This window comes from Coniosporium apollinis, assembly GCF_000281105.1.
Source record: "Coniosporium apollinis CBS 100218 chromosome Unknown supercont1.30, whole genome shotgun sequence".
Lineage (NCBI taxonomy): Eukaryota > Fungi > Ascomycota > Dothideomycetes > Coniosporium > Coniosporium apollinis.
The window spans coordinates 177542-190422 of NW_006913292.1; the positions used below are offsets into that span (position 1 = coordinate 177542).

General features: G+C 53.7%; 5 protein-coding genes across 5 annotated transcripts; 3 read left to right on the forward strand and 2 right to left on the reverse strand.

Moving 5' to 3' along the window:
* Nucleotides 1-1587: 1587 nt before the first annotated feature.
* Nucleotides 1588-3390, reverse strand: W97_06248 (uncharacterized protein; the record flags this gene model as incomplete). The annotated part of the gene is made up of 2 exons (XM_007783973.1): nt 1588-3246; nt 3310-3390. 2 exons carry the CDS (start codon nt 3388-3390, stop codon nt 1588-1590), a joined length of 1740 nt encoding a protein of 579 aa, XP_007782163.1.
* A 1387-nt stretch (nt 3391-4777) lies between these two features.
* On the reverse strand, nt 4778-5816 carry W97_06249 (uncharacterized protein; the record flags this gene model as incomplete). Its single annotated transcript, XM_007783974.1, has 4 exons — nt 4778-4924; nt 5052-5070; nt 5119-5375; nt 5769-5816. The coding sequence occupies 4 exons, from the start codon at nt 5814-5816 to the stop codon at nt 4778-4780; spliced, it is 471 nt and encodes a 156-aa protein (XP_007782164.1).
* A 1194-nt stretch (nt 5817-7010) lies between these two features.
* W97_06250 (uncharacterized protein) lies at nt 7011-7382 on the forward strand (the record flags this gene model as incomplete). Its single annotated transcript, XM_007783975.1, has 1 exon — nt 7011-7382. The coding sequence occupies one exon, from the start codon at nt 7011-7013 to the stop codon at nt 7380-7382; it is 372 nt and encodes a 123-aa protein (XP_007782165.1).
* A 90-nt stretch (nt 7383-7472) lies between these two features.
* On the forward strand, nt 7473-9810 carry W97_06251 (uncharacterized protein; the record flags this gene model as incomplete). The annotated part of the gene is made up of 8 exons (XM_007783976.1): nt 7473-7754; nt 7794-7923; nt 8352-8383; nt 8444-8560; nt 8608-8700; nt 8760-8825; nt 8878-8949; nt 9010-9810. The coding sequence occupies 8 exons, from the start codon at nt 7473-7475 to the stop codon at nt 9808-9810; spliced, it is 1593 nt and encodes a 530-aa protein (XP_007782166.1).
* Nucleotides 9811-10259: 449 nt separating this feature from the next.
* On the forward strand, nt 10260-11111 carry W97_06252 (uncharacterized protein; the record flags this gene model as incomplete). Its single annotated transcript, XM_007783977.1, has 1 exon — nt 10260-11111. The coding sequence occupies one exon, from the start codon at nt 10260-10262 to the stop codon at nt 11109-11111; it is 852 nt and encodes a 283-aa protein (XP_007782167.1).
* Between the last annotated feature and the right edge of the window lie 1770 nt (nt 11112-12881).

Consider the following 12881-nt stretch of genomic DNA (forward strand, 5'->3'; position numbering starts at 1 on the left):
ACCACCTGTTTGCGCGGTCAGTGTGGCCATTCGTGGCACGTCACAGGGAAGGGGTTGGGGCAACGAACCATGTTATCGTCCAGTAGTAGGTCGTCACCTCCTGACTCACCGGAGGATTCGTAGGTGCAGGCGTGGTGATGACAGGTGGAGCCGCAGTGGTAGTAGACGGCGCGAGAGCTCGCGTCGCGGATACTCGAGTCGAAGTTGATCCGTCCTGCAGGACAACCGCAGTGCAGGCGCTGTTAGTACAGCAGACGTCATCTACAAGCCCTGGGTACTTGTAGCAGTGGTTGCCAGGGTAGCAGAAGTGCTTTAGATCACCACAGCACTCCGCGCCGACGGGCATACACTTGCCGCTAGACGTTGTGTTAGTCGACAGAATGAGATGCTGAGGGAAACATGTCTTACGGCCCGCAACAGGTTCTACCGGATGGACATATAGCTGATATTTGTTGTCAATGATTGTGCTAGATGGATGAAGGCGGGATCGCATACCTCCAGAGCAACACTCGTCGCCTTGCCCAAGGCAGCCCCATCGGCAACAGGGTGCGGTGACTACTCGCCGACAGCAACGGCCGTTATCTGTCAGCGTGTTAGTATGTGTATTGCCAGTGGAAACAATCGAATCACGCCTTGACTCACTCGAGCAATAGCCATATCCAGCAGTGCAGGTTTGCCGCTTTTCCAGGACTTCAATGCCGAACAGAGACCTCGCGCCAATTACTGGCTCACTGGCGGTACCATTGGTGCCATCGAAGAGTAAGGGAGTTCCACCCCAATCAAACTCTGCCACGCTCCTCCCCTCAAGTATACCAGCGGCTCGTCCCGCATCGACATCGAAGGTTGCAGATGAGAAGCTCGCGAGGCTGAAAGTAAGAGCAGCTATCGTGAAGCAATTCCTAGTCATCTTAAGAGAGACGAAAAAGCTGAGTGAAAAGAGGGACACTTCGACGCGGCGAGGCAGATGCGCCGAAAAGCCATCCTTAAATGCGATCCCTATTTTTAAAGATATCCTCGTCTCATGCATCGACCATCGATGTCTGCCTCGTTAGGCGTACGGCCGAGAACGGCAATACGAGTTCTAATATACATACCCTGTGAGCTGCAGCGCGACACGTCCATCTGATTGGATGCTACTGCATCGTGGAGGCTCCGACGCACGCCGAGAGTTTTACCACCTGCAAACGGGACGGGAAAGGGGAACAACGTGTTTTTCCCGAAGTTGCGTCTTGTATCCAAGGGAAGGCTGGCACAATGACGGCCGCGACTGACAATGGAGTTTTGATGAGGAAATACGGCGAGGGGTTCTCCAGCCTTTCCAGCCTTTCCTTGGCGTATGCAGGGGTTACTATTGATTGGCCACTTGTTGAGATACCGCCTAGCGGTGTCTGATAAAACCGCTAATTCGGTATGTTCACACATGCGCTCCGCGATAGACAGCCTGGATATATATGGGCTTTGAGCGAAGTAGATATGAGGATTGCAAGTATTCGCATAAGCCAACTACATGATGGTATCTAGATATCACCGAACGATAAAAATCAACCCTAGGTATTCGTACACTCAGATACTATCCGCGGCACAACCCTACATCTTCGCACCAGTCAGCGCCTGGTCAACTTCAGGCCCCTTCACCTTCTCCTCCATTCTCTCCGCACTCGAGCTACTCGACCCCCTCCCCGCTTCCACCCCATTAGTCTCCGGGTCCCAGTCCCTCCAGAAGTCCTTCTTGCCGTGCGCAGCGCGCATCATCCACGGCGGCAGTAGGCCCCCGGGGATCTTGTACGTCCACGGATCCTTAAGCTCCTTATCCGCCGGCTTTATCCTTCCCCCACTAACCTTCTCAATGATCCACACCGTCGTATTCAAGATAATATACGTAACAATCCCAGCAATAAGGCCATAGGCGATCGAGTACGTAAACGGCATAACGGCGATAGTAACAAATGCCGGAATAGCATCACCGTAGTACTTCCAGTTAATATCAGCCGCCGCCTTCGCCATCAGCGAGCCGACGATGATGAGCGTGCACCCCGTCGCCCACGGCGGGATCGAGGCGAAGATGGGCGCGAAGAAGATGGAGATGAAGAAGGCGAGGCCGGTGAACATGGCGGTGAGGCCCGTGGCGCCGCCTTCGGAGATACCGGCACCGGACTCGATATAGGCGGTCACTGGCGGTGACCCAAAGAGCGAGCCGATCGAAATACCGAAGGCGTCGACCAAGTACGCAATAGCGCTGCCCTCGAAGTCCTGCGTCTTCTCGTCGATGGCGCCGCAGAAGCGGGCCATGGAGTACAGCGTCCCCGTGCAGTCGAGAATATCAACGTAGAGAAACGTGATGAACGCGAGACCGAACTGGGCGCCGTACCCGCTGATGTCCCACTGCTGGACCACGAGCGTGCGCTGTATGGGATGGAATGTGACGACGTTCTTGAAGAAGTCGAACATGCTGTCCCCCAGCTCGGTATCCGGGAAGTAGGTGACGGGTGTGCCCCGCGGCCAGGAGATGATGGAGACGAGCAGGATGCCCATTATGATGGCGCCTTTGACGCGGTACATCATGAGCAGCACCGTCAGCATGCCGCCGCAGAAGATGCCGACCCACATCGTTGGGTTGCGCATCTTGTAGGCGTTCGGGCAGAAGCCGGTCTCCTCGTCGCGGAACTGCGGTGCGCAGCCTGCGAGTTCGACGGGGGTAGCGTTGTATCCTGTGATGGCGCCAATACCAGCCGAGTAGGTGAGGCCGATGATGGTCAGGTACAGGCCGATGCCGACCCCGGTTGCGAGCTTGATGGAGGCTGGGATGGCGCGAGCGAGCCATTGCCGGATCCCAAAGATGGTGAGCGCGACGAAGACGAATCCTTCAACGAATACAGCCGTTAATGCAACCTCGTAGGGCACGAGACCAGAACCGTGGTATCCAACGACAGTATATGCGAAATATGCATTCAACCCCATGCCGGGCGCCAGCGCAATCGGCATGTTGGCAAACAGACCCATGCAGAAGCTGGTCAGTGCCGCGATAGCTGAAGTGGCAGTGACTAAGTCGCGGTTGATCTCTTGCACGCAAAGCATGTACGCCGGGTCCGAATCGCAGAGGTCGGGGCTGTCGGGCGGGCAGACACAGGTCCCGCCGGACTGAGAGGTGATGTTCGCGTTGACGGAGATGATGTAGGCCATGGCGAAGAACGTGGCGAGGCCGGCTCGTAGTTCAGTGAAGAAGTAGGAGCCTTTGCGCTCTTTGGGCTGATTGAAGACACAATGTCAGCGTCGTCCATGCGGAGCGCACAGCGAAATCGAAAGCCATACATGTCCAGAGCCATCGAGACGAAAGTAGCGGCCCACTGGGCCCCTCGCGATAGCGAGATTCGCGTTGTGAACCCAGCCCATGGCTATCTGTCGTGTTGGCGGCTATCCTGAGTAAAGTGCTGTGTGGGATTTTTGCAAATTCTGTCCCCGCTCTTCAAGCTCTTGCGCCGTTCAATTGACTCGGGGTGAGACTTCAGCAGCGACGGAGGTTACGAGTAGATCGAGCGGGGGATCTTTGCGCATCTTATGGACCGATGATAGCGGGCACAAGGGCACTCCGCTCTAAGCTCTGGTTTTATCTTTTCTCCCCACGAGGGCACCATCCGCCGCAGAGATAAGAAGCCCATCCCGCTACTTGGCCGGTTGCGGTTCCAGATGGCGGGCGTTGACCAGTCGCTGACGGCGCAAGAAGCCGCCATTGCGCCCACTTTTCTTAGCGACTCGGCACTGATGGCTTCGACCGTCGGAGCCCGGCGAGATTTCTTGCTGGACCAGGTCTGGCGCCGATCCGTCATGAGGGGAGGGCGATGAAGTGCGGGAAAGATGCGAGGTGCAGCAGCTAATGGGATCCCATCCGGCCTCGTGTTTGGAAATGGAATGGAGGCTGGAGGTTATGACAACTTGGAAGCATCTCCAACCCGCGCGCGCGGGTCGTGGATCGATAAGGTTGAGGCTCAGGCACGTGAGCGAGCCGTGCTGGTGGGAGAGCATCGCATGGCGCCGGCGGCCAGGGCCGAGCTGACTTCCGTAACCACCTGACATGCCCACCAGCCTTCAAAGCAGCCGTCTTATCAAATGCCAATTGTAACATATCCAGATGGACATTGATAGTGTGACTTGATAGCTCCCGCTGCCGAGCATCAACGCTATTTTCTACTCCTCAGCGCCGACCCAGCTCCTCCGACAGAGCTTACCAAAAATGCTAATCCTACAAAGAGTATCAACGGCTTATACGCCGCGGTGATCGCCTCCGAGTTCTGCAAAGGCCCGCTACGAATCAAGAGTCCACTGATAGGACCCACGAGAATATTCCCCAAGCCACGCTCGAAGCCGAAGATGCCGTAGAACCATAAACCGGTCGCCGCACCGCCTGTCAGGGTGGTAACGAACCTCGGATATAGCATGCTGTAGCAGCCTGCAAATAAACCGTAGAGTAGGCTGAATACTACCAATGACGCATAACCCTGTGCGAGAAGCCAGAGAGTAAACACCGCGACGGCGGAGCCAAAAGTGGGTATCACAAGGAGGATATGGACATCGAGGTAGTCCGAGACGTGGCCTATAGCCACCTGACCAGTAACCTGGGTGAGGTTGAGTAAAGAGAGCAGAAACGCTCCCTTGGTTGGAGTTATCCCGAGATCAGCAGCAAACGCTTTGAGGATGTAAGCCTCTCTATGCAACGAAAGGAGTGATGCCCTGTGAGGTACTTACAAGGCAGACATATGCTCGGGAGGTAGAACGCGAGGCCTTAGAAAAGGCCAAAGAAGGCCAGGATGAGGAAGGTTGGTTTCTTCGGAATCTTGAAGTCAATCTGGAGATTCGCAGGCCGGCGCGCCGCATCCGCCTTGATTGTGCGGCTTCGAAGCAGTGGCAGAGTCGGTCCAACCAGTACTATCTGCAGTAGACTATCAGCAAATCCTCATCAGGTGGTTGAGATTCGGTGGGGGACGGACAATTGCAATAGCGTAACCTCTCAGGGTAGTTTCAAATCGTACAACTTCAGCAGCTTCTCAATCAGATACGGGAGAGCTAGAAGCGAAACTGCACGTGAATTAGTCCAACTCCTTTCTGCGGGCGACACAGACTTACAGGATACGGTGAGCCAGCCCACGCCTCTTGATGAACCAGTCGTTGAGCATGTTCAAGAGCGGGTAGTAGAGCACAAGGAATCCTATGCCATAGGCGACGCCCTGCGTGAGGACGAGATGCCATACTCCTTTCGCAAAGCTGGCTGCTATCAGGCCGAGACTGCAGGTAATCCATCCTGCCCATATCATCTCTTGCTGGTAGGCGTAATATCTTGAGATAACCGGCGTGATGAGTGGTGCCCCGAGGAAGGGGATGGCCTAGATGCGGAATTGAGTAAACATAGGGTCTTGAATGGAACCGAGTACCATAAATGGCTCAGAAGTGAACGGAACAGATCAGCTTGCATAAGTTTTCCTTTACCAGATGCCCTTGCATAAGTTTTCCTTTACCAGATGCCCTTGCGGCTGGGTATAGGCAAGTTTTGAGATGACTTACGGTTGCCAAAGTCCCAATGATTGGGATGTGTGGATTGCCATTGAACCGCACTTCCTCATCATAGTGATGTTAAAATACTCCAAATGCAAGAGGGAATCCTGCGACGCTCGTAAGAAAGTGTGATTCAAGTTGAGAAATCGCCGTTGAAGGCGCCACACCCCACATGGTCGCTTCGGCGAAGAAGGCGCCAACCATGAAGAGCCAAGCTCGCTTACCGCCGTCCTCAGCCTCAGCCGGCTGACACTCTTCCTTCTCTTCTCCATCTTGACGTGTAAACATAGCGCTGTGGGTTTTCCGTACTATCGTCGTAGCTGAGTTTTCACAACCGCACAAGTCTGTCGTTTTGCAAGAAAGAGTGCACGATGTGCGGCTGGCCAGACCTTCAGGCTTCTGCCAGAAGATCATCAGTATCAGATTACTTTCAGCCGCACATCAGAGCGTTCCAGCCGTCCTTAGCTGAAGGCCATTCCCTACACTGCGGTTTAATTCATCTAGTAATACATACTCTCAACATCCTCAAAAACTTGCGACAAATGGCAGTTTCACACTATGGCTCCAGCTGAACCCTCATGGCAACACACCGTTCAGCCTTGTTCGGCTTATAACCGATCACTCCGAGTCTCAGCGGGACGCTTGCTGCACGATAGATTCTAGTACCTAGACGACAGTCGCACATGACGACGTGAGCAACCGCCCTGTCACTAGGTCAGGCCGCCGTTGTTGTAGGTTGGTAGGATGCAGTCCCCTGGCAGAAAGCTGAATCCTTACATCACCGACTGTTGTCAGCCATGGCTGAACATTGCGAGAGACGCCAGTCCTACGGTTTCGTGAACGAACCAAGAGCACATGGAAACATTGACTTTCAGCTTTGAAAATGCGGTCCGAAGCTTGGTGCTACCGGTTAGCGCAGGCGACACGTGAGGGAAGTCCTGAAATGACGAGTATTGTCTTCTGAGAGGCATAGCAACGCATATTTCCACCTGTATATCAGCAAGCCCACGGGCAGAGGTAGCTGACAACCGCAATAATCTCTGGAACTTTCACAGTTGCCAGTAATTTCCACAGTTCGGTCAAAGATGAACAGGCAGGCACTCCATCGTGCTCTTGATGCATTCAAGTAGGTGTTCTGGTATAACGCTGTCATGCTGATGCAGCAAGCCTCCGAGGCAGGAAACACCTGCAATGTCGTTTCATACTGTCCACCAGAGCCTCTTGGAACTCACGCTTTGCACACCCGGAACACTCTGTTGATTCTCTGCTGACTCTCTGAGCAATCGTTATCGAAATTCAACATACGCTGCCATTATCCAACCTCAGCTTGAGTACTTCAAGTCGCTACCGAGCTTCGATTGAAAGGTGCTCTCTGCATCGCCTTTCTCATATCTAGACAATCTGTTGCGATTGATGTCGCGATCACCACAAACTCGGAATTTGCGTCCGCTATCTTCGACCACGGCATGCGGAGTGTCGACTTACAGGAGTCTGACGCTTATACGATATGGCACGGCTCCGCCACCTCTTCGGATCACGAGATCGTCCTCTCCACCATCCGACAATTGTACCGCGACTGGAGTGAGGAAGGCGCTGGTGAGCGAAATGCATGTCACCAGCCAGTCTTGCAGGATCTCGCCTCCGAGTTCGCTTCTGTGCACGACAAGACCTCCGTTCGCGTGCTGGTGCCTGGCGCCGGCCTCTGCCGTCTCGTCCTCAATATCGCGGCAGCCGGATACATGACCGAGGGCAATGAGATCTCGTGCCACCAGCCCTTGGCCAGCCACTTCTTCCTTAGTTACAAGATGAATGCTTCGCACTTCCAGTTGTACCCTTGAGCGCTCAGCTTCTCGAAGCACCTCACACGCAAGCATCGGTTGGAGACAGTCCGCATTCCGGACGTGATCCCAGGGGTTGTTGTTGACCCGATGTCGACTGATCCCGCCTCTGGATTTTTGATGAGCAGCCGCTTGAGCGTTGTAATGACCGACTTCACCACGGCCTACACCGATGATGAGCATGCGGCACTTCATAATGCCTTCGCGACAGTCTTTTTCCTCGATACCGCTTCAAACGTCCTCCGCTACATCGAAGTGGTGTATCACTGCCTCAAGCCGGGTGGTATCTGGATCAATGTTGGCCCACTGCTCTGGAACTGCCACGAGAGCGGTCCTGAAGGAAGGCGCGAAGGTGACACGGACGATGACGAGGTCGCCAAGGCATGCTAGGCATGTATTGACGAGTCGCAGGTAAATGGCCACTGGGATCCGAAGCTGGAGTTTACTGGAGATGAGGTCTTGCTGCTGCTTGAGAGTTTTGGCTTCAAGATGGAGAAGCATGAGAGCTGTGGCGAGGCGGGTTACATTATGGACTCGAAGGGTATGTTGCAGAACATATATAGAATGCCGCATTGGGTCGCGGGGAAGCTCTGACGGGACTACAGTCTGAGTTGAGGGGGAGAAACGGATGCCACTTTGTCGTTTGGTCGCGCGTTCGTGCGCGAAATCAACCTGCAGATAGTCCTTTATCGTGATCGTGGTCGCATCTTATCCACACGTTTGTACCGCAGCGGTGTCTTTAGCTTCCGTCTCACTCATGTTCTTTCTGGGCTGTGTCCGAACTCTTGCTGCACATCGGGCTCGCTTTGATTCACTTCCGCAACCATGAATCGGTCTAAGCCTTGCTTGCTTCGCTCTAGCTGTTCCTGGTCACAAGGAGATTTGCTTCACGCGTCCGCGCTAATCTATGTAGTTCTTTGCTCTCATTCTCTTCCTCGACAACCACTACACGTATCTCTCCCAAGTCAGTCAAGGTCATGTTGGAGACGGCTACTCTGCATGTAAGTTTCTCTAGACGCTGTTGAGAGACAATCATTGCTGATCTAAACTCCCTACCATAGGCATGCCACCGCGGCGCGAGCGGATCAAATCAGACACTTCCGCTCAGATCCATAACCCATGCTAGATTCATGAGCCTGCTCGCGAAATATCGAGCACCGGAGGGCCTTTGCATTACCGTGAGTGTGTTAAATACTTCGGATGGTGCATTTCTAACTCCCATCAGGATGCGAACGACCTCGTCACCGAGCCTTCTATGCGTGGGTTCTTCTATGAGATTGAACTACGCTCCCGAACCTCATTGCCCGCTTGGAGCGAGGTCAGTTGCACACAAACGCACCCCTTGGCTTGGTCAGTGTGTGGGCTGACAACGCTCAGGAAATCATCGAAACGAAAGCCGGATACTTTCCAACAGTCTTCGTAGGACCATGGACATCCCCCGCAGTGTGTTCACGATTGCGCAGCCCATCACCTAGCATTATGCTGACGTGGATAGTCCCCGTCAGATCCGAATATCCCGTATCTTGCGCTGGGATTGGCTTCGGTAGAGCCATTCCGTATCAGTATGGTAAGCTTGCCAGCAGTCCAGCTGTCAAATGTGGAGGGGTTGATGCATTAACGGCTTCAGTACAACATACTTAACGGCCCACACGGGGACTTCACTGTGATCTTGCCATTCAAGTGCCCCGCCGCTTTCGACCTCAATGGACTTCCACCAGAGATCTGCATGGATATCCGAGACATGGCCCTCAATCACGTGTCCCCAAACAAACAAAAGCTTATTCGTGGAGCTGCAATGTTCCGGGGTCTAAAGGTTCGCCAGCGCTGGACACCGTATGACGCCAGAGCGGCCGCACATAAGCGCAATGTGTGCGAAGCGCTGGTACCATTGAAGATGCCCTTCCTCCTGTCACCGCGAGAGTACAACCGCGGCTACTTTGGCAAGCCATTCAAGTTCGTCAGTACCACCGACCTTGCCAATTTCCTGAAGGGCATCGGCCCCATTGCACGAGGAATGCTCCGTAACATCACTGTCTGCGCCTACCACACGACAAGCGCTGAGCGGGCTTGCAAGCTACTAGCAGACGCAACAAACCTGGAGACGCTACATTTCACGGCCATCTGCGTGGCGGAAGCGGGATGCCGCAGGAATCATAAGCGCTACCCGCCTATGTCGTACGACGGCAAAGAATTCGCCCTTGACTTCAGAGAGGCCATGCACGGTACGCCTCGATACTACCACAGTTGCCTCAGGGACATCCTTTGCCAGAAGCCGATCCTGCGGTTTGACCCGGAGATTGCTAGATATGACGCCGATTTCGATGCGTACACTCAGGAACAACCCTTGTCGGGCTTGAGCATGCTGGAAGCCAACGCGGCTGCCTTTCGAAATATTTGGGCTCAGGTAGGCATCCCCCTTCAGGAGTAGGAACTGGAAGGGAATGTGATCTTTGAGGAATTGTCGTCACTGGTAACGTCCGATGGTCTTGCGTTCTGGAGACTCCAATGGCTCTGTTGAGGTGGGTTGACACTTGCAACGGGTACGCATGACCTAGTCACGTCCCTCTCATGGAGGAAAGGAGGCACATGCTTTGAGGAAGCGTGATGGCCAGCGGTGCTGGAGAGTAGAGACTGGGGACCAAGGGACGGGTGAGCGCTGCCCATAAGACATTCCATAGTAAACCAATCACGATTCCGAGATAAGATCCACCATTGCATTGTGTCCAAGTAAATCTTTGAGATCCCTGCTAGTCTCAAGGATGTCGAAAATGATTCAATACAGTAAGACCAGAAAGTTACGTGAACCACATGATTTCCTTCGATGCCTGAGGCCAGAAAGCTCTAGTGGTCGATCATCAACAGCCTCATACCAACGACATGCGTCGTTTCAAAGACCGCCTCCTCTCTGAACTCCAAGATGCCATTCAGAAGCCAACCCAAACCGACTGCCCCCCACCGCCACCCTACTGGCAACCCGTCTTCTCCCCCTCCCTCGAAGTCTCCCAACACTTCAAGCACCAGCTAGGCGACCACGGTTGGGGCAACAACGAGCTCCAAAACTATGTAGCCAGCCCCCAAAACTCCTTCCACCGAAACGGCAAGCTCGTCCTCCGCGCCATCGCCGACTCCTCCGCCCCGCGCGACAAATACACCAGCGCGCGCCTCACGAGCCACCAAACCCTCGGCCGGCAGCGCGGTTACCTGACCGCAACCATCACGGCCCCCTGCGCGAGTGGGATCTGGCCCGCGCTGTGGCTTTTGCCAAGCGAGCCGTTTAAGTGGCCGGAGGATGGTGAGGTGGATATTTTCGAGAGCTGGAATGGGGATTATATGAATCATAGCTGTCTGCACTGGGGTCACTACAATGGTCAGGATCACGACAAGCACAGGGCGTGTGAGACGCGGATGCCGCACATGAGCCATGCGGAGGGGTGTACGTTTGCGCTGGCGTGGGAGCAGCCGGAGGACGGGCAAGGGGGGAGGATGGTGTGGTATATTGACGGGAGGGCGGTTATGAAGGCGACGATTCCGCAGGGGACGAGGAGGATGGAGGATTGGCAGGTTATTATTAATGTTGCTATGGGGGGAAATGTTACGCAGGGACAGATCCCAAGGGATGGGAGTTATGAGTTTGTTGTCCATTCGATTTCGCTGCATGAGGAGCCGAGCGGGGGGTGGGCGAAGTTTGAGCGGGATTGGCGCAGTGCAAAGGAGGGACATACGATGTAATATGGTTTCAGACCAAGCAATGAGAATACATAGATATTAGAGCTGAGTGTTAGCGCTCGTAGTGTATAATTCCCTAATCCCTCGCCGTTACTCTATAGTTCTTTTCCATCGATCATCATCATCACAGCCAATGTCCATCAATATCTTCAACCCCCTTCAATGCTCGAATGTTAACGGTCTCCACCACCGCCATCTTCCTAGCGGCCGCTTCGGGCGTTCTTACCCTTCTAACAAACCTACCGCTCTTCATAGAATGCCACTACACCCCAGGCACCAGCAACGAAGACTCCCGCTAGTACTGACTCACCATCCGACTTCGCGACGGCGCACGCTTGAGTTCAATCTGTCACAACAATCTCGAAGGCGGACAATGCTACATAAAGCTCGCATGTGCTAGTCTCCGCAAGGCGTGCGTGGCATTCCGCGATCACGTAAGCTTAAGCATCAACAACTAGGGATACACATTCCTAAGTCTTGTACAACATGCCCGTACGATTCATTCGTCCACGGCGACTTCGTCCATCTCATACAGACATATGAATCGGTCGTTCTGCGAGTACCATGTCACGAACGAGATCAACGTCGCTACGGACATGATCTTCCGGATGTTCGTCTCGCGGTCTACAATCGAAGGCAATGAGTAGCAAGTATCAATCTTCTCATCTCGAACGCAAATGCTGCTACGGCTTTGGCTGCGAGAAGTACGCACATTGGGGAACTGACTGGATGTCAGCAGCGTCGGGTGGCAGCGGAAAGGGACAGGGCGATGAGGAGGATTCAGAACATGGCAGATAGGGCATGGTCTTCATTCTCGCATCCCTTCTAGATGATGACTAGTATTTGCTACAGATCACACACGTGCAGAGTGCGTTGTGTTTCCTTATAATCCGTGGTACGCATTTGGCTGTAAAGCTTTTGTTTTGCTGATTGATCGAGTGGCTGAGTGTCTAAGCGCGAGATTGGATAAACATCCATCGCCTTCTGATACGAGACTTCCTCTCGATCGTATACCGCCGATCTCATCAAGATTCTTGGACCGCATCCTTATGCTTGCTCAGCAGCGGTGAGCACATGCAGCGCGAGCGTCGAGAGCGCTGAAAATGTATCACAAGCGTCGGGATTGCGCCATGAACCTTCATGAAGGCACTTTGATTTCTTGACAGCATAGTTCGTGGAAAGCAGAGGGACGTAACATCAAAAGTGGAAGGATAAGCAAGGGAGCGAGGGGCTCGGCTTGATGTTGCTTATTATTAAGAACATTACGAAGGAGGGGATTTTTACTGAGGAAGCGGCGGCCGTTTAGCCACCTTCCAATACCATCAATAAACACTAACAAGCAAATCATATATTTTATATTTGAACCTACTATTGATTGAAGATGTATCGAGCGAGCCAGTCCACCTCCGCAAGCACCGAAATGTTGTGTTGAGAAGCCTTGTGTTCGCGCGCCGTGAAGCGATCACTTCCTTACTAAGTACATACCAACTCCTTCGTACTTACGGCGGGCTCCGTCCCTCCTGAATAAACACCCTTTTGCCGCGGAGTTCCATCGCACTTTCTCTGTCTTGCGGACATGATAAACTCCTCAGTAAGACACAACAGCTCGCTAAGCGCACTGGTAATTTAGAATAAAAAAACTCCACTTCTAAGGTAGACAGAAGGGATACACACGGCACGTGACGGGTCAGCCCGCTGAGTCGATATTCAACGCCAAACCAACCGTCCTGCCGCTGCTCCAACATCGGTTGCCCAAACCGTTCATGGAGGCTT